Source organism: Lepisosteus oculatus, chromosome 1, assembly GCF_040954835.1.
Source record: "Lepisosteus oculatus isolate fLepOcu1 chromosome 1, fLepOcu1.hap2, whole genome shotgun sequence".
Taxonomy (NCBI): domain Eukaryota; kingdom Metazoa; phylum Chordata; class Actinopteri; order Semionotiformes; family Lepisosteidae; genus Lepisosteus; species Lepisosteus oculatus.
The window spans coordinates 33,101,634-33,122,947 of record NC_090696.1 but is presented as its reverse complement, the minus strand read 5'-3'; the positions used below and the strand labels follow the sequence as shown (position 1 = coordinate 33,122,947).

The following is a 21,314-nucleotide window of genomic DNA, read 5'->3' as shown; positions in this document are numbered from 1 at the left end:
CTCTAGATTTGTGAAAGCTGCCATTGGCATGCTACTGTATTACGGCGTAGGAGTTGCCGACACAGAACGTTACTCCTGTTTGCCTGAAAGGGAAAGTGAATATTCAAGAGACTACTTGGATATACCTGTAGTTAAAAGGAATAAAGCTTCAGACAACAACATAAACCTGTTGAAAATAAACAACAGCTCTAAACTTAAGAGAGAAATGAAGATTAAACATAATAATTGTTCCAGGACACCACTGTGACAGCAGTGAGGAGATTTCTGGATGTAGAACTGAAGATTTGTGGGCTTAAATCCCAGGGGGATCACTGCTGTTGTACCCTTGAGCAAAATACTGGACTTCACACAGATTTGTCTAGTAAAAAGCCCAGTTTTGTAAATGGGTACAGTTAGAAGTTGTTTTGGACATAAGCACAAGCTAAATGTTTTATTTACAATAAAGCCTCTAGTACACTTCAGTCTTTTAAAAATGTGTTCTTTCAACAATAGCCCAGCAAGGAGAATGCATACCAGTGGCCCAAATCACAGAGCAGTGAGAAAGGAACTGAAGTATTGACACAGCGCTGGTTTCAGATTATTGAACTTCCCCTTCCACAGTGCGAAAGAGAAGGCTTGAGGGTCTGAACGGGCCGATCTTCCCCAAGTGTCGGACGACTGTGTAAGGGCCCTGGATGTGAAGAGCCCAGCCTGGCAGCCTCCCGATGTCCCCTCTCTGACCGCGCTCTGCTGTGGGTGTCCCCAGGAAGAGACAGCTCCTCAGGACGTGTCTGCTGGTCCTGCTCTGTCTTGTGTCGCGTGTTGCCCTTTCAGTATGGTTGGATGTCTGTGTTCTCGTGTCTACCAAGGTGCTCTCCTCCTTGCACATTATGGCGCATTTGGTTCTCATTGGTGCAGTCTCCTTGGCTTTCCTGTCCTTCTCTTTTCTCAAGTAGGCCCAGAGTGCTCATGGTGAGACAAGTCGAATTGTCTCGGTGCCGTTGGTGGTCAGATACAGCACACACGGCATCCTGTTTTATCACGACTCATTTCTGAATCTTCCTTTTCTGTTTTCAAGTTATATTCCCGCTGTTCGTTCGTGTGAATCCATTGCATCTCAGAATGTGACATTGGAAGGGTAAAGGCTCTGATCTAGAGTAGTGCAGGACTCTGCTTTTTGATGTACACAGTTTGATAATCTCCCAGGGTCGCCATTAGCTCCTTATGATGAAAGGATTCATTTTGTGACATGCTTTGTCAAATGCTGTCTGTAAATGCACAACATTCTTTTGTTGAAGAAACCAACAGTATTTGTCTAGCAAGGTCCTCTTTTTGAAAATATTAATGGATTATTCCTTAAATCACTACTGTCCTATTCAGATATATCTTATTTTTGTTCTTTATTTATTGATTGTATTATGAAATGGAGTAGCTGTTAAATAGGTGGGCCTATTGTTTCAGGTGTCAGTGCAATTGAAGCATTTAGTATACTTTTATGTACTATGTTACCAGGTATTTCCTGTTGGCTGTAATTTCCCCAGTTTATGATAAAGAGCAGTTAAAAGCTTTTATAGAATAATACTTGGGTCTTCCTCAAACACCATCACATCTGGGATGTCTGCTTTAACAGCCTTTTTTTTTCCTCCCAGTACATCAGTCCCCACTACCTTATTTTGGATTTGCGGTAGAAACTTTAAAGCATGTTACCTCTTCAATTGGCGTGACAGTACTGGTATTTATTCCCCTCTGCACTCTCCTGTCATGAGGAATACGAAGTGCACGATGGAATATACAGTACAATAACAAGTGAGAAATAATAGCAAACTTTAGCTTTATGTACTGTACATCTCTTTCAACTTGTTCAGTGTTCAGTGTTAGAAATCTATCATTTTTTCAAAGGTACTGTATATGATTTTTTCTCAAATTCCTCTTGACTTTAATAGAATATTTACTGAGCAAGCTGATCACCACATATTCTAATACACTTGAACTTGTTTTGCATCTCAATGACAGACTTCATTAGAGGAGACAAAACACTGGAGCACAGCTAAATCACAGTGTTCTATTTTTCTTACATTTTAAAACATTCACGTCAAAGATTAGTGGCTTAGGTAGGGTACTTTGTTATTTCCTTTATAGAAGAAAATCCCTGATTTACCTCTATGTTAATAACTTTTTTTGTCTTTTTCAGAAAGGCAAGTATTTTCAGTTTTATGAGTTTTAAGAGTATATTGAGAATATCCATACAGTGTTTTACTTTCACAGTCTGTCACCTGCTCTTTTGCTTTGTTTGTACTGACGGTACTGTTGGCTTTTAGGCAGAATGGCACTTTGGAAGGTATCACAAAAGAGGAAAATCCAAATACAATTATAATGTATTTCGACAGCTATAATAAAAAAGCCCTTAAGAATCAGACCTTAATACATTACTGCATGTCAGCAGTAGGAAAGTGTGTTTTGTGAACAGAATAAATACAACTGCCCTCTTTAAAAAAATATACTGTAATAATAGAATAGAAATGGGCCATAAAACAATAAAGCTGGTAGAGATTAGTACATTTCATAGATCTTACTAGTCGACTTAATGCATTTAATCAAAAGGCCAGAATGGTCATACAGGTAATAAGAGATTTTGAATACTGTTTGAAGTTACTTCACACATATACACAATCATGGAGAGAACTCTGCCCTGATTGCAGATAATTTCACACACCATGTAAAGTCTATTAAGCTTTTATGAAAGGAAAAACATATAAGTAGCAAGCCACAAAGGGCTCAGTTGTGGAACACTTGAAAAACTGCAGATTGTGTTTAGAACAGATTTCATTCTCTATCACACTGTAGTTTCATGATCTCACACAAAATATTTTGGTGCACATGTTCTTTTTGTACATATGTGCATAATGGCAAATCTATAAGTTGTACAGTTCTCTAACACTGGATCACAGAAGGCATCTTAATTGTAGTTATTAGACATGCATATTGTAGCAAGAAAGGAATAAAAGCAAATACTGTACTGTATGCTCTTTACTCAAAGTAAGGTTATCAAAGTCATTCAAATCCCAAGTCCTGACTGTTCTGTGAAGCAAAATATGACAAAAACTAGGAAGATATTTATCTAACGTTTACTAAATTTAACATTAACATAAGTATATTGAATCTGCATCATGTTCTGTAACTGTTTTACCTCTGCTGTGAAGGAGTAAGTTAAGCAGCTCCAGTCCAGACAGTGGGACTAATCCTACACTGTGTAGTCCATCATACCGAGATGAACTGCTGTTTCAAGTCGAGTCATTTTTCTGTGCTTTGTCAGTCATTTCTTTCAGTTAGTCCTTACTCTTTGCCATTCTTTACCTTAAGTTCGACTTCTGATCTCGACTACATGCAACCTGTAGTATGTACAACTTTGCTGCTCATTCCAGATTTCCGTTATGAATAATCTCACATACAACCTGTTCTGTGTTATAAATATTCAATACAGAATTTATTGAATTTATTTACCCATCTGGGACTATTTGTAGAGAAAGAACCAGAGAGCTATGGGGGCCTTCTTATAAAGTGGTAAAGTATTTTAAAATTATGCTATACTTTCTGCAGATATACAGTATTTCTGATTATGTCCTCCTAACAGGCAAATTAATATGAAGTTTTATGAGTACTATTTTTGTTTTTGATTAGTTTCTGCTACAACTGCTAAATCCATATACTGTATAACACATATATTTCATAAATTGGTAGTTTTATCATTTACTTGTAGAGCCAGTAAACCACGTTAAATGTGTCAATCCACACTGCTGCCCTATACATATATATTTATCTATAATTTGGAGATTGTTGTATATATTGATAGGGGCTTTGTTTTAGTAAGAGACACTGCAATGTTAAGGCTTTAACAGGTTGCTTGTAGCTAGAAGTGATCGCCCAGCATTTCAGTGCAAGGATGTCTCTGTTTGGATTTCACTAGCATGGGCTGTCAGAAGAAAAAAAACATTAAAATGAGATTCTACAGCTACACAGAAATAAAATATAGACATTGAAAATGAAACCCCTTTCACAAAATGTTTGACTACCTTACTCAATATCTTGCTTGATAGACCGTGCACTTTATTAACTGAGTCTACTGATATCAACTGGGTATTTTGGAAAATAAAAAAGGGGTTCTTATTTTTACTGACTGTACAGTTTGAGCCAGGTTGTATTTCAATATAAACCCAGATTTGTAACATTGCTGAGTTTATGCAATGCTACAGACTGATAGTAATATGATGTCTTGAATCCATGATGCTGAACTTTTGCTTTTTAAAAAAAAATGTATTAGCACACTCACATGCTGGTTTTAGGCTGTTGTTGGTTCATAAACTATGTGACTGTTAAATGTTTTCTGTGATTCTTTTTAAAAAGTATAATTTAAAAAAGAAATTGGAAAATGGGAAACCTTTAAACAGCAGCAGCACATTACAGTGTAATGGTGGGCTTTAAGAAGTTTTCCTTTCCATGTGACAGTTATTATAATTGATATACCCAATATTTACTGTGTAAAGTCAGCTTTACTAAGCTGATCTAATAATCATGACAATACTGCAGTGGTACAGAACAAGTGAAAAGATCCTTTACAGCAATAGTTTACCTCAATGAAAACACAACTATCAATTTATTATACCCCTTTGTAATGTGGTTGCCAACAGGTGTTCAACCTGATTATTGAGCTGGGTTGGGTGAACCCTTGAGTGTCATCTTGTAGGAATACCAAACTAAAGGCCACCTTTACCACTGGGAGATGAATTTGAAACATTTCTTCACAGGTACTTCAGCCACAGGAGTTCTTAGTGCAGCTGCAGAGTAAGATAAGCAGCTCCAGTCCAGTGGGACTAATCCTACACTGTGTAGTCCATCATACTGAGATACTTTTTGACATGGACTGCTGTTTCAACCATTGAATTTCCTCTGTAAAATGGATGCATGCATAATCTAACTCTTAATCTTTGTAATCGGTGCAATTGTGCAGTGACTCCATTGGCAGCTCCATTATTCTCTTTATACTGAAGAAGTAGAAATAAATATCACAATCACATTCAGAGAAAGATAGTTCATCATTTTTTTCAGTTTAACCTTTTAATTTCATGCACACCCATTTAATTGACAGTTTAGATGATGCATGCAAAGAATGTGATGCAGACAATCATTTGTGTTTTTCTAAAGAAAACCATCCGATTGCCTCCATTACTCTGTTTTATGCTCAGCTTTACATGAACTTAAAAAATGGTTATGTGCAAGTTTCTACAACTGTTCCCTATATACAAAACATACATCCCACGGGTACTGTCGTTTTTGACATTACTTTAGCAATCCAATTTTAATGTGTTATCTCTGGGTTTTTCTTGTTTTATTAATTGCCATGTTAACTAGCTATTAAAGTAGGTACTGGCTACTCAAACGATTGCTCAGGGCTGTATGTGAGGAATTTCAGAGGTGAGGGTATATTAGTGTTACTGAGGATTCTAAAGATCGTCATATAGGCTTCAATTAATTGTGCCTCACCAATTTATTCTATGGAACATGCCCTCAGATGGCTTGCAGTAGTCTTTCCGAAAACAATTTCTATTCAAACAAATATTAAATATTTTTAAACAAAGAAGCACTAAACAGCAAGTGCATGCAGTTTATGCAACTTTGACTCCAGATGAGCAGAAGACCATGCTGTAACAAACTTTTTAATACTTTGCAATGCAAAAAATCTTTATCATTAGTGCCATGGAAAACTGTTTAGGAATCAGTCTATTATAATAGATAACTAATGACTGACTAAGGTTTGTAATACTTTGTAAGTAAAAATGAATACTAAAAGGTTATGAATTCATATTAAAACTCTGTAGGACTACTGCAACTTTTTGCCAATTGTTTTAAACTGTAGATGAAATGTTGTACTGCTGAGGAGTGCTGAACTCTGAAACCTGTTAAGTTACTCAAGTGCTGCTGACTAAAAGTCTGTGAGTGGAATGTATGCATTTTATTCCCAAATAAAATAAATGTTTTAAGAGTTTGAACAGTCGTTTTGTCATGTTACATCACAGCTAATATTCCAGATGGGTCATACAAGACACTATGCACTTATTTAAAACCGTTACATTTATTCCTTCATTTTTTCTTTATACAAATGTGTGCGTAAAGTATGCAGATTTTCCTAATAATAAACTTTATAGAAACTCAATAATAAAGTGCACTCCTACGTCGATATTGTGAGTTTTAATTTTTTTGCACCATACTTAGATCGGTAGATGGCTTGATGGTGCAGAGCTTTCAAAGTGGTTCACTTGTTGTAGATTCAAGTCAGTTGTCAATTTTCTTTTACAGCCACCCTTCACACTAACATTAACATTAACTTAGAGTAAGATCATTTAGCATTTTCCAAGCAGTAACTACATTTCTGGACATTAAATCATTTGTGCTTTTAGGTTAAGAACAGCTTATGACTGCTCTCAGACCGCTGAAATACAAGTTTCCTTAAACCTGTCATGATGTGAAAAGAAACATGCTTTACAAGATAACTTTAACATCTTTTATTGCAGCACTTCTGTGAGTAGTTTTTATTTTCTCGTAAATATATAAAGATAAAATCAAATTACTGCAGTTCATTTAGAAGAAGGCTACAGCACTCTCCTACTTTAGCAGGATCTGATACAGTGGAAAACTTAGTAATCTGAGATTTCACTCCAAGAGACTGGGCCAGATCCTTGGCGGTACTGTCGTTGGTGACAGTTGTTCCAAGTGCCACCAGGAGCCGGAAGACTGCTTCCTTGTCTTGTACCACCTCAAGAACTGTGCTAACCATGGAAAGGCACTGAGCCTTGCCTTCAAGGTCACTGAGCTTGTGGAGACAGCCTGCGTAATTGAGAACTAGCGTGGCCAGTGCAATGTGAATGTTCTTATTGGCGACAGCTTTCAGTTCCATGGCCTGCGACATCACTGTTTCCCTCTGTGACATCATTAGCATTTGCCCCCACTGGCCTAAGAAACAATTACACAGAGTCCTGAGTACCAGCATCTGATTGGCAGGCTTCCCTTGCAGTGCCATCAACTTCAAAAGGTGATTACAGAACTGGATACCCTCTTTTTCATTGCACAGGGTTTCATTCACTACAGGGTGTCTCACTGCTAGGCGGAGGATATCCAGGGCAGGAAAGACAATGTCTAAAAGAGAAAAGACAAAAGGAGTTAGGATAAGGTACTTAATTAATGGCCTGGTGAGTGCCCTCCTGCTGGCTTCTTAAACAATCCTAAGACTAAAAATCTTATACTGTACTCCATGCCTACCAAAATTAACGACAACCATGACACTAAGAATGGGTAAGGTGGGTTTTAGATATAAATCAAAAGTCCTGATAATTAAATGCATAGCTGATTTTTTATCTGCATTTTCTTCATTGAGCATATGTTTTGCCATAGGCACGTGCTTTGGAGCCATGTGTCTCCATGCGGGCATGTGGCTCTTCATGAGGTTGCCACCCTGGTTTAAAATCATCCTTTCTTTCTGGAAGTCTTAAGTCTCCATAAACACTATCAAAGTATTACTTCAGAGTAGTGGGAATTTTAAAATACTTTAACATTAAAAAAATTGAATTTGGTTTAGATTGAACAATCTGGTATGTTTTCCCAGTGCTTTAAAAATTTAAGAAACAAAAATTTGGACACAGTAGTAAAAAACAGTTTTAACCATCCATAGTAGCTTTCATACACTCTTTGTGACAGAAATTAATACCTTCAGGCCAGTGAGTAGTCTTCCATAGTATTTCAATCTGTTCAGCAGTTGGATTTTCTTCAGATTTGAGATTTGCCACAGTCGATAGCAGCTTTTCAAGCTTCTGGAAAGAATCATCGGAAAGCTTTTGTTCTTCAGGCGCTCTAATGTTGAGTTCCTTCAATTTGGCTAAGAATGGAAAAAAGATGTTACTTTTTACTGAATAACAATGATTAAGCAGCAACTATCCCATCATAAAGTATCCCTCCAAAGGCATTATCTGTTAAAAAAATAACAATTCTATAACTTATATAGAAAATAACATTTATAGGTGATGCAAAACAATTTAAAATGTATTTGACCTACTGTACATGCAGAGGTTTCATGTTTGAAGACTGTAAAAGACCATGTTTTTGAGATATGAGATTTTTTAACAAAGAAAAGACCTCATGAAATGATCAAGGCTCGTTAAAAAGCACTATGAATAATATAAATCACTGCATCTAAGTGATAAAATTGCCATTCAAAACAGTACAACAAAATCAAGCATATGGTTACAATATGGTTCTAGTCAATTGAACTTTACTACTAAAACTGCTATAAATTACACGATTAGACTATGAAGTATTCATCACCAAAAGTAATCATCTTAAACCTCTTTGGTGCAGAGACATCTGCCTCCCAATGTTATGTCAGTAGTTCAGTCAAACTCTAACAAGACTGGAATTTTATAGGTATGAAGATTTTGTGCAACTCATCTAGCTGAGGAAATGTGACCCTTGACCTTACAGTCAACCTACAGCTTTTGGTTGATTGCAAAAGACTGGATATATACAAGTTAAGAAGAGCACTGATCTAGGGTTTGATTAGTAGAGACTGGTATTCCACAAAGACCTGCAGAATATGCCGTGCCAACCCGGAAGAGGTAACCCAAAGCTATCGGCATTGGTTACCTCAAAGTGTTATAGAATAGGGGCCAGTAATAACCATTTGGTGATGCTTGTCACTTAATGCATTAAATGGCAGACTGATAAAAGAAAAGGGAGTAAGAAAGAAGAGGCTATGGGGTTAACAGCAGAACTGAGGCTGAAGTATTGAATCTAAGTGTACTAATGTGTTTCGTTCATTTGCTAAAAATAAATCAGGACAGATTCCAGTAAGAACCCCCCAAAACAGCAATTAAAATGGGTAAAATGACGCTCTCTGCCTGCTCTGCTGCAGGTGGAAGCCTTGTGAGGAGTGGTGGGCAGGCAGAGAGACAGGGACCAGCATGGTACCAGATAACAGATCTTGGGAGGGGGGAAGAGGGCTGTGGACAAGGAGCTCGAATCCAATGCAGACTGACACTGTGTACTTGCACTTACAGGGCAAAACCAGCATCAGCAGCTAGTAGGCTCCCATGGGGACAGCAGGAAAGGAGAACTGAGGATGGGGAAGAGATGAACACCAGAGATAGGTTGGGGCTGCAGGATCGAGGGGTTGGACCCCTGACGTTGAAATGGCTTGAACGGTAGTCTGATTTGCTGGGTCTGGCCGTGACAGAAAAGCTGGAAAGCATGAGGAGATGATGGGGTGGGAGCTGAGCAAAGGCGCCCACAGCTGCAGGGACTGGCAGGAACTTTGGAGGATGGAAAAGTGGGTATGGAGAATTGGAAGGTAGGGTCTGTTTCTGGCAAGAGCAAACATTGTGCGCAATCAAAATATGCTCAGGAGGTTAGATATATAAACATAAGAGTATGGTGAGTGAGATTAGATGTTTAATTCCTTCCAAACTATGGTTGAAAAACTCAATTAAAAGCTGACAGATAGTACTTAAAAGGTACAGTGTTCATGTGCACTTTACTACCATTTAATTTGATACAAACACTGTCAGTTATGCATTTTAATATTTTACGCAAAGAAAACATTTGCTACTCTCCTACTTACAATTAAAAACCTTAAAATGCTTGTGTCCTTACGACGATTGATTTGCTGTATGTGTATAGGGTTAAGATCATTTTGTCTGCTCTGTACTTTCAGAACTAAAGGATAAAATAAACATCCGAACGACAATCAAAAGTCCAGTACTTCAGGAAAAACTAAAGTGATCAGCAATAAAAGATCTGGGTACCTAATATTTGTGTTGCACTTGCTTGTTCAAAAGTCACAGCATCAAGCTTTGGAAAATAAATGTTTACAGTTGGTTGTCGGAGCAAACCAGAGGAGTATGCACTTCCACCTAGAAGAAAAAAAAAACTGAGTGAACCGAGAGCAGGAAGAATCTCCATAAGATACCAAAAAAACACTACATTACAACCTTTAACATGACATTTTATGGACTGCATAGTACATCGTATATGAATGTAAAATGTCTCCACAAATATCATGACTACATTTATCACAGCAAAACAACTGCATACTAATGCAGTAATAGAAAAATGCCAAGTAGAAATTAGATGGGAAGACTGCTACTGCATTAAAGCACTTCAGTTCAGCTAGTCTTTACACACATATATCCTGTTACTTTCTTGAAGCCTGAAAAAGAAAAGGAGCTATTGTTGTCAGACCAACCTGTAAATGGGTCAGCAAAACCTGCAGGAACAACTGTGTTTGAATCTGAACCTGGGATGTAGCGCCCAGAACCTACAAAGGCAAGAAAAAAATGTGAGGTTTAAAGGACACGGACAACCTAAAGTATGGTAATATTAAACTACAACCGTCATCTTTAAGTAATAGCAAATTCCATTCTCTATCCTGAAACTTAAAAAACATCCTTTAAACCATAGCAACATGCCTTTCACTTTGAAAAAAGAATTTCCCAAAGACATGCTGCCTAGACTTACTGGTTTCTGTAATATTGCCCCTGTGTGCAGTACAAGCATAATTAAGCCCTGCGCTTCTGAGATCTGGAACACTTACCAGGAGTAAATAGCCACCTGATGATGGATGAGACAAAAAAACACAGCTCTCAAAGTTAACAAAATGATAAAAGTCTACCCTCTAGTGGCCAAAACACAAACTGAACTTCCCAGTCTTTACTTAAATGAGACGCTTACCTTGTACAAGACAAGCAGGTAATACATTAAAACTGAGTCAGTGTGATGCAAACTCTCTTCAGATATGCAACATTGATTTTATTCCTTAAAATGTACTATGGGCTGTTTGAATATGTCATTGGGCAGCAAACAGTTATATTCTATTTACATTTCTTAAATACCTAAGCCAGATGTGTCAAACACATTTGCTGTGGCACATTTGATGTAAATATGCTTCAAGCAGTTGACACCATAAATTACCATAATATTAGGCACAACAGCTACATAGTATTATTCATTTCTAGCATCTTTCATTTTTGGCATATATTCTATGACCTACCAGCTTTCAAAATACAATTGGATGTCATTGCTTATTTGCTAGATCCAAGATTAGAAAAACTTACTCTCCGAGTACGAGATGTCTTTTTGTGCAAAAAAAGCATATGAACACAGTGTAAAAAGATCATAGAGACTTATCCAAAAAGATAGATAAAGACTCTAAAAAGACAGCTCTAACTGCTTCCAGCAAGTACTAAGGGAGTAAATACTTGTGAAAACAACATATTCTAGCTTCCAATTTTTCTTTGCAGGTTTTGCAGACATTGTAAGGGACATATATATACACCTATATAGCAAGTGATACACTGCAGAAATAAATGAGAGTTAAATTGAGTTAAAAGCCTGGGATTAATTATCAGCATCACTTGAAAACTGCTTAACGAGCATAACACTAACACACAGTGCTTGTGATAACTGGGACACATCACTCTCAGCAGAGTTTTAATTACAAAACAGAATTAGCACAAGGCAAGAATGAAAGGGATATCACAAAACAAAAAGTAAATATGGAACATTGTTGGTTAGATAACAGCAATATGAAAATTGCAATGAGTTTATGTTTACAACCATTATTATTGTTGTTTGGCGATAGTTGCCTCTCGCATATAAATCAACCATTCTGGCTTTCACTTTGACAAATTAATACAAATTTCTACACTTCAAAATGGGTACTGTACTTACCAGTAAATGGGTCAGCACCCATTCCTGCGTGCCCTTCAGCTGACCCAGGTATATAGCGGCCTGTACCTGCAGACAAACATTCATTAGAGCCTGATTCACAAAATTCACTCAGTGAAACCTATAACATTTACAAGTGACAACTGTTTCCAACTTCTCTCATTAACTGTGAAATGGAACACAAAATATTCACGTAAAGTTACAAATGTTATGCTGCCCATTTCAAAAAAGTAATCTTTCAAGACGTACATCATTTTAGAAAACTTGTACTTTCAGAAACAAAATTATATTATGCCTTAAGATGTGTTTCTTCTTACTGAACGGCCAATTTGTACTAAAATAGCTTAAGCAATTAAATGATAGTAAAATGCACCTACCTGTAAAAGGATCAGAGCTCCCAAATTGTGCTCGTCCTAGTGTGTTTCCTTTCGTGTTCTCTATGATAAAGTTTGCTACCTGGTCTAAAAACATGGGATTCAAGTCATTCCTTTGTAGGAAATTGTGTGCTGTTAACCAGGGATCATCTGCAATGTTGTATGGAAGCTTCATTGAAGGGCCTCCCTCATTTACGTCGATGGTAAAAACATAATCATACTCCTGTAAAAGAGACAAGTTTTGACAGGATCTGTGGATCAGGTGATTCATTAGAACTATAAAGCATTTATCATGTTGTACACAGTTTATCAAACAATGAAGTTACTCGGATAATGAGCTTCTTCACTGATGATGGGCTGGACTGCTGTAACACATCAATTTCCCTACGGGATTAATAAAGTATTATCTATCTATCTATTTAGTTTGCGTTCATCAATATGGTATGAAAGTAATGGATGGAATATCATATGGTTTAATTAAACCGTTACAACTGTTAGAAGAAAAATTAAGTCGAGTACAGTGAAGATTTATACAGTTCGGTAGAGTAGAATTTGCATCCATCTCTTGAGGAAGCTGGAATCTTCAAAGAGACACTTTAATATATCCCAAACATTAGACTGATACGATTCATTGAAATAACTGTGATGTGCCCCACTGACCTTTCCCTCATAAAGTACTTTCCCTGAAGTCTGCTGAGTTCCTCCAGAGGAGCCCACAACATCCCCGATCTTCATCCAGCGGCCACCGCTCACACTCCACTGGTACGCCTCCACCCTCTCGTTTTCTTTAATCAGGCGCGTCTGCCCCTCCCGCGTACCTGAGCAGCACAAGGGCAAACTGCCGTCACTCCACTTGCAGCAACACCAGTGGGGATACAGCAGCTCTGCTCTTTTAACATGCAACACAGCAGATCCAGTACAAAGAATGACCACTTAGGCTGTGGAATAAGATACAAACTGATGCACAAAAGGCAATATGGGTTACATGCCTTTATGTGCTTTAACAAGTACCTTTCTATTATTGCCTCTGCCAACATAACTGCAATGTAATTAGCTGGTGTAATTACAAGGAAAGAGGCAGAGAATACCAAAAAATTAGTACCAGGCTCATTTAGATGTTCTTTTCCTGGAAGTTCCTCCATTTTAATGTCGCCTAAATCTTCAGTTTTGGGGTCGATGGTAGTCTTGGAAAGCTCATCTTCAAAAGCCTGGAGGTCCTCAATGCTAGCCACTCGCTCTTCTGACTCTGTAAACACTCTGATGATGCCGTCACTAAAAGGGACAAAGAATTTCATGTGAAGATCACAACCAGTTTCATCCCAATTTATCTTAAGAAACGGTGAAGATCCATATAACTTCAGTTCAAAAAAATAATTTTGCCATAACATCTTACAAATGAAATAGTAGCTTTCATCCCAGCTAAAAATTCCAATAGTACAAGTAATAGATACATTTTAAGTTTAACAGTGTTGAACAAAATGTGTCTCTCTGAGCCTATTTTGGAAATCATTCAAATCTTTAATTTACATACTGTAACAGTACAAAAACTATGCTGTGAAGTACCTTGCACCTGCAACTATGTCACCATTGCGCAGAACACAGCAGCACCATACTGACTGAGAAGGAAGGCGAATGGTCTGTGTACATTCACCCTTCCTCCATACCCGTATGGTTCGATCCTCTCCAGTGGATACAAAATCTAAAACAAACGGAAGAAAATGAGTGCGACTTCTACAAGGTATTACAGATGTGTCTTCTTTAGAGGAGTAAAAGGCCAGCCATTGCAGATACAAATGGATCTAGAGATGGGTGAATAGATGTATTTGATTATATGGTTCTTACACCTAACCCATTCACATCTATGCAATTGTGATTGTAAGTCTGCACATTGTAACTGTGGCAAACTACGTTAAATGATACCAGGACCAATGTCCATTTTGTCATAATCCATCTCCATTTATTATAATATTGTTACTTCTGTCCTATTGCCCCATATCCTAAAAGCATAACATACTATTGCTCACGCCTTTAAGTACTTCATACCCATATTTCAAAATCTACTTATATAAAAACAACAGAGAACCACCACTTACTTTCTACAGATTTGACTAAACTTTACATCTCCAAACTTGGTTCTGCGGAGCCCAAATCCAGCAAACGTTTTTTTATCATCACTTTTTTAGTTATATATGGGAGGGAAAACAACACAATAACACAGGGCAATCACATAACAGCTTTTCAACTTTCTTCAACAGCTTGGTGGTCCATCCCATAATGGACCCTAAATAAGGTGAAGCTAGTGCCTGGACAGTCTCCTCCTGGACTCATGGACATGAGCAGTGCACACTGTTTAAGGCACCCTAAAAATCACTCATTTATAAAAACCGGAAACACTTGTAAATTGCCCGTGAGATTTGTGTACTAAACAATCTATAATTTAGAATCATCTGGATTTGACTGCAGATTTTTCCATGTTTTAAGCAATTGGCAATATAATGGTCACTTGTAAAACCTGCTGGTCTGGGGTTCCTAGGGAGCAGGGCTGGACGTGCCTGGAGTATAGTAGTATAAAATAGAGCGAATAAAGTCTTTTGCTATTATGCATTTTATAGAGATTGTTGCACTCGGTATGAGAGTAAAAAGCGTACCTTCTCCGTTTGGAAAGACAAACAAGCTGTAAATATAGTTGGTATGTCCGTAGTAAACTTGTAAGCACTCCCCAGTCACAAGCCACTTTCTAATGCTGGCATCATTACTGCAAGAGAAGAACTCTGTGTTGCTCACTACAGCTAGGCCCCTGACACAGTCTTCATGACCTGTAACATCAAAGCAAACAGGCACATTTGTTCAGCGCGACAAGTTAAAGTTACTAAGTCATAGAGAACAATCTTTTATAAGTTAAATGAAAGTCTCAAAAACCTGGCTCCTCCTGCTTTATTGAACCTTCTGCTTCTTGCCACGTTCATGTCTGGAATGTTTTTCTTAGCAATTAGCTTACATTCTTTTCTTCTTATGTGACACCAGTGCTTCTTTTAAGGAAACCTTATTTACATTCATTAAAAATGACCAAGTTCATGTTTGTTCACCAATATTAATATTGTATAAATGGTTAAGGGCATTTGGATTATTTAGAAAAGGTTTATGTGGGTAGGCCTTTATGTTAGTGAAACATTTATGGTTTCACAAATTAAATATATCAGACAAAATATAATCTATAAATATATACATCAGGTACAGTATTATTTTCAACCATCATCAGAAAACACATCTTATAAAACTGGAATCTGTTTTATTTCTGGAAATATTACTTGGTAGGAAGTAAAATGCTGCATGCGGAATTCAACCCATTCAGAATACCAAACTGGCAGTATTTAATAACAAGACTGCCATCCTCTGGCTGCTTGACATTCAAGTCATTTCAGACGGGCGGACACGTACCAGTAAATGTTCTCTCACATCGGCCTGCTTTCCAGAGCTTGATGGTTTTGTCTGCTGATCCAGTCAGCATTAAACCTTGTTCAGGCAGAATCTTTACTGCCCACACTGCTGCGGTGTGACCCTGTAGACACAAATAAGAACCATTCTGTAAATAAAGGTGTTGTCAATATACTGAATTACATGGAATGCTCTGGTAATGTTTGGGCAACATTAGTAAAATTACTAATGTCACAGTAACTTTCAGTCACTATAAAAATACTTTAAGAGCTTGGTAAATATTTAGACCATGTGTCTTTCCCAAATGTCAAGGATTTCTCCTAATCTTATTAGACTTCAGTGTGTTTCTGATCTCAAGATGCACCCTAAACATGAACCCCATACCTACTAACTCAGAGAAAATTAGCTTCTGGACAAAATCTTTGTCCCCTACCTGTAAAGTCATCATGCACTTCTCATTAAGCCATACTTTTGCTGTAGTATCCCATGAACCACTTAAGAGTGTACCAAATTTTCCAGCAGAAAGCGCACAAACTAGTGGTATAAAAGAACAAAGGTATTAGCTATGCATACAGGAAAGAGTAACAAATGTTAAAAGTATAATAAGGTTATGGAGCAATTTAATTCAGTATGGTGAAAAATGTAAAACTGCACAGTTCACTTCAATTGTAAACGGCTGGTATAAATACACATCCATTTAACTGGAAAGAATCAAATTATTTCTATGCATACCAAAATCGTAAATAAATTTGATGTAATATGGCTATTTTTAATTGCGGGATTAAAGAGAAACGAACGCTTTATTTCTTATTTAGGTGAATAAAAAATTTAACAGCTGTCAAATTAAACTGCAAATGTAATACAAGAGCCCTTTGAAAGCAACGGTAATTTGATGCAGATATTTTTAAACCTTACACTGTTCAATGTAATGAAGAATGAAACAATCAGACCTAGAAACAAACCAAGTTCCACCTGTCAGGTGGCATGTTTTATCTATTTAAAAGAGTAGGTTTCATAGCAGACTGTGGAGTCCAATTTCATGTCCAATTTAACAATTTAGAGCAGACGATGTTAACAATTATGGACATGATTTGGATTATAAACTTTATTTTCTGACTAGAAGTTGTCACGTTTTCCCTAGGAACCATTCATTTTCTTACAAGAATGTAATGGCATTCAAATGTCTTGTCAATAACTGTGGAAGCACAGTGCTTTTGTGTCTCTCACGTTCTAAACAAAAACAGTATGTATAATAAAATTTAACCGACACTGGCAGCCAACCCAAATGACAAAGAAGCCAATATATAGTAGAAGTCTACAAAAGGAAAAGCCATATACTTTTACACCATCTAAAGACAAATACAAATTCATAAAATTAAGACAAAAGCCGTGTTCACACATGGTTTTTCCTTTCACTACTAAAACAGAATGAAGTTGTAATATTTTACACATATGTTTCCAGGGTGCTAGTTAAAGGAGTCATCAAATTAAATACATCTTTTTGATTTTATAGCACATCCAAAAAAAAAGTTTCCATTAGCAATAACCATGCTTCAGGTAATCTTTATAGGCTTTTAAGATTTCTCTTTTTCACAAAATCAGTAGGGCTACAGAGTGACTTGGTGCTCTGGCTATGCTCTTGGGTCCCAGAGTTGAGTTACAGGCTTGGGCACCATTTGTGTGGAGTGTGCATGGTCTCCCTGGGTTTGCATGGATATTTTCTGGGAGCTGCATCATCTAAACTAATAATAGTGAGGCTTGATTTGCTATACTATATCACCTCTTTCACCATGACCCTGCAATGAACTAACATTCACTCCAGGAGAAGAGTAGTTGTGTGCTGTCAGCCCTGCCTTGTGCTCTATGTTTCCAGGACAGGGGCAAACCTCATTTTCTCCAATACGTTTCTATGAATGGAATAGCAGAAACCACCTACCTGTGCCTTTATGACCCTTGAGAATGTACTGAGGGTCGGGTCTGTCCAATGAAAAAACACAGATGTTGTGGTCATTTCCCCCTGTTGCTATTAGGCCCTGAGGGTAGGCATCATTGGGAGCTATGATGCACACACATGACACAAAATTGGTGTGACCATTCATACAGTGCATTTCTGTAAAACCCCTGTTTGGACTAAACACACAGAAAAATGATAAAAGCATTAAGTTAAGAGCAAAGAACAAGAAAACAATGAACATCATCAACATCTTTAATGTTAAGATTCCAGTTTAAGTAAATGAGCAGTCATGTAATCTTCGACATAAGACTTTATGAATGTCCCTGCAGGAGGGGATTTAGATTTTAGTTTGTACGAGCAAAGATTAATGTTTATCACTGAAGATTTGCTTCATGTTTCCTTGATTACTTTGTAACACAAGATACAACAACCTGCCAAGAAAATGGAGGCTACTAAACACGTTGAGCAACTCTAAAATCAAGCAACTAGCTTGTGTTAGTACAACTTGCAGTGGCACTATCACCTGATCCTGATCTTATTTAGATCTAAGAGGCTGAGCACTGCAATGGGAGATCGCTAAAGAAAACAAGATGCTGTTGTAAATGGTGTTGGTGGAAATGTAGATGATGCTCTTTCTACTAGATCAGAATTTCCCAATCAACACCTCTGTATAATGATACTGAGATGTAGAAGGCACCATCCTTTGCATTAAACTGAGGTCCTGATTTAATACTCAGTTAAGATCTCACGGCAGTTCATAAGAGTAGGGTTTGTAACCCCAGTGTCCAGGCTACATTCCACATGGACTTGCATAACCTGGCCTCTCTAATGTTTTTCATTGATGAAGTTAATTTCTTGCTTCCCCAGCTGATCTGTTATGTATCAGGGCTGCCTGTGCATAATAAAAACTACAGTTCAGTGGTGGAATATGAAGCACTTTGGGATCCTTTGGAAAAAATGTATGTACAGAAGCAATTACAATTACTACTCAACGTAGCTTCTAAACAGACAGTTTAAGAGCTTAATAATAGCACGATGAAAAGAATAAATGGTTATAACTTTTAAACATCATTAAAAATTGTAAAGCCCTTGTTCAGGCTCACTAAAACAAGACATGTAAGGAGCCTTTTCTTGACTTGTGAGATGTTTTCATGGAATTGTCTAATACAGCTTCCTTCTTACTACTCCGAAGAACAGCTGTACAAGGTCCTGACACTAAAAGGATGACTATACAGCCAACCGGATGTTACTACTCGACTAAGAGAATCAGAGAAATATCAATGAAAAGCATCTAAATGATTGAGATCCCCATTTACAAACATCTCAACGATATGATTCACTCAAAGTATACCTTTGTGATCTAATGAAATAATGTTCAGTATTAAACCAATCCATGTAATGGTTTAAGGTACTGACTGAAGAGTGAAATGTTAAAGATAAAAAATGGCTCAGCTTCACCGGTAGAAAGTTTAAAGACACTATTGTTTTCAATCGCTTACGAACTCAAAATCTTACGAGAATAGCATTTTGTTTTTAAATTATCGTCATCTATCGTTTACCATAAAACTTAAAGAACACCTTCATATCGAAAGTGAAAATAAGACTTTAGAATTATTAAACACCAAAAGATAAACAGTCTGAAAAAACTTTTAAAACGCAGAAACATTACTTCAGCACAAAGTGAGCAATTTACCTTGTGTTTGGGATCCATAGTCTGGCAGTTCTGTCTCGAGATACCGAGACAAAGGCTCCGTCCGGGAAGAGAGTTGCTGCCAACCCCCTGACATCCATTTCATGTCCCGGGATGGAGCAACTAAGCCGGTAAGTGCTGGGGGATGCCATAGTAATAAACACGAAAGAACAAGAGAAAACGTTTTTAAATAAGTATTATTAGTCTGTACCAAATAAGGAACTGACACAGCACCTTGACAGCCCTGTGCGGCTGGAAAAGGAAGTGACGCTCACGGTACAATGCATGACGGGACAAATAACTGAATCGAAATGATAGTTTTATGTAACGCACGCAATTTTGAAGTGACATGTACATTGAGATTAAATTACGTATGATTGCTAATAGAATAAAAATGGCGTGTTTCGAAAAAATCAGAAAGGACTTTGAAACCGGTGAAACGGGTTCGGCCATATTGGGAGGGTATATAAAAAATACGGAATTCGGTTGACACGACAAATTACTTTAAAAACGAAGACTTTCGAAAGTTTGCGGTTTACACATGGGGTGTGATTGATGCACCGGTTTAAAGAAATACCATGCATAGAGGCTGAATGTGGATTACACTGATTTAGAACGCGATTCGCTTTAAATATAGAATACTGTATTATTGAATTTGTTCACTTCACAAAACAATTAACAAACTACATGGACTGTATTCGCATATTAGCGACATAAGACTGCGTGCTAAGCACCAAAGTTCTTCCTGATGCATTAACCAAACTTACATGGCACTTGTTAGTGAAACTAGTCAAACTTAAATTCCCGGTGGAAAGATCAAAGCAAAAGCTATATTGTACTATTAATAATAATAATAAACTTTATTTTATATAGCGCCTTTAAAGGTGGCTTCTCAAAGCGCTTTACAGGATGACAATAACAATATTGTTATTATGACAAATGTTAATCAGAATCACAAATTGCCCATGAATGGTCTGCTCAATCAAATGTTACAAATGTTCATTGCACAAGGTGACAACTTTATTTCACTGTTGTTAAACATCGCTCACAGTAGGCTAGGCTGATGAGGATACTAGGTTGGTGTTATAAAATAAGAAAATGGATTATACCTTGAATTATGAACTATGGTTGGCCTTATTGACGGCATGCCAATAATCAAATACTTTATCTTATTTTTGTTTGAATTTGCACTCCATGTCTCCATCCGGGGAGAAATCCACTTCAAAAAGAGAAAATGAAGAATAAACATTTATGAGCCTAGGCTATCATTCCTCATCAGCCTAGCCTACTGTGAGTGATGTTTAACAACACTGAAATAAAGTTGTCACCTTGTGCAATGAACATTTGTAACATTTGATTGAGCAGACCATTCATGGGCAATTTGTGATTCTGATTAACATTTGTCATAAACAAGGTAATGCTTTATTGTAAAATTCTGTCCCGTTCCTTTCATAAAGCCCAAAGAAGCATGTGCCAGTTCACTGGTCTCTGAACCCAGATACCTCATGTCATACCAATGTCTTGCCAACACAGGCCACAACTGTTCATAAGCGCTCACATTTGCCTTGAAGGGCACCACAGCATACCTCTCGCATATCTCATCTCACGAGAAAAGCTGTTACATAAGCAGCATGAGGACATACTGATGGGATGATGTCACATCAGGATACACTCGTAGGAAATGAGATCCCAGATCTTGATCAAAGTAGCTCTATGAAGTAAGGGTGCCATCCATGATTACAAGTGGAGTTTAGTAGTAACTAGACTGCCCTGCCCAGACCATCACACTCGGACCCCATTGAGTAGTCCATTGTGCACAACCATTGTGTTCTGCATGTCTGCATCACACTGACGGTTGTTCTTTAGGATGGTCAGTCTTTTCAAAAATTAAATATTTCATCTATAACAGGATAAGAAGGGAGGAAACCTTCATCCATTGCTAAAGAGAACTTGGCTCCACAACTGGCAAGTTCAGCAGAGGTGGGCATCATTGGGTGGCCTCCGAAATATAGGTGGCGCAAAGGTGTTGTTCTCTCAATACTATAATGGTGTATTTTGATTCATTCCTGTATTTTCCTTTCTTTTTTTTTCAACAGGCTTGACATTGGACAGGTTA

The 21,314-nt window shown here is 37.4% G+C and overlaps 2 protein-coding genes across 3 annotated transcripts in view; one reads left to right on the top strand and one right to left on the bottom strand.

Moving 5' to 3' along the window:
• The window catches only part of tmod1 (tropomodulin 1), a 33,737-nt gene extending 27,714 nt beyond the window's left edge, over positions 1-6,023 (top strand). The window contains exon 10 of the mRNA XM_006629738.3: positions 601-6,023. Within this exon, the coding sequence (XP_006629801.1) occupies positions 601-665 (65 nt within the window). The 3' untranslated portion in view covers positions 666-6,023. The remainder of the gene's footprint in view (positions 1-600) is intronic.
• Positions 6,024-6,521: 498 nt separating this feature from the next.
• On the bottom strand, positions 6,522-19,463 carry plaa (phospholipase A2-activating protein). Of its 2 annotated transcripts, none has more exons than XM_006629737.3 (14): positions 19,202-19,463; positions 17,491-17,684; positions 15,988-16,088; positions 15,558-15,678; positions 14,768-14,935; positions 13,683-13,818; positions 13,222-13,391; positions 12,780-12,937; positions 12,123-12,342; positions 11,749-11,814; positions 10,265-10,336; positions 9,825-9,932; positions 7,736-7,903; positions 6,522-7,167 (listed from the first exon to the last, which is right to left on the bottom strand). In XM_006629737.3, exons 1-14 carry the CDS (start codon positions 19,348-19,350, stop codon positions 6,599-6,601), a joined length of 2,400 nt encoding a protein of 799 aa, XP_006629800.2. In that variant the 5' UTR covers positions 19,351-19,463; the 3' UTR covers positions 6,522-6,598. The 2 variants fall into 2 exon arrangements, with proteins under 2 accessions (XP_006629800.2, XP_015200594.2); XM_015345108.2 differs by having other exon boundaries at positions 17,491-17,610.
• Positions 19,464-21,314: the final 1,851 nt, after the last annotated feature.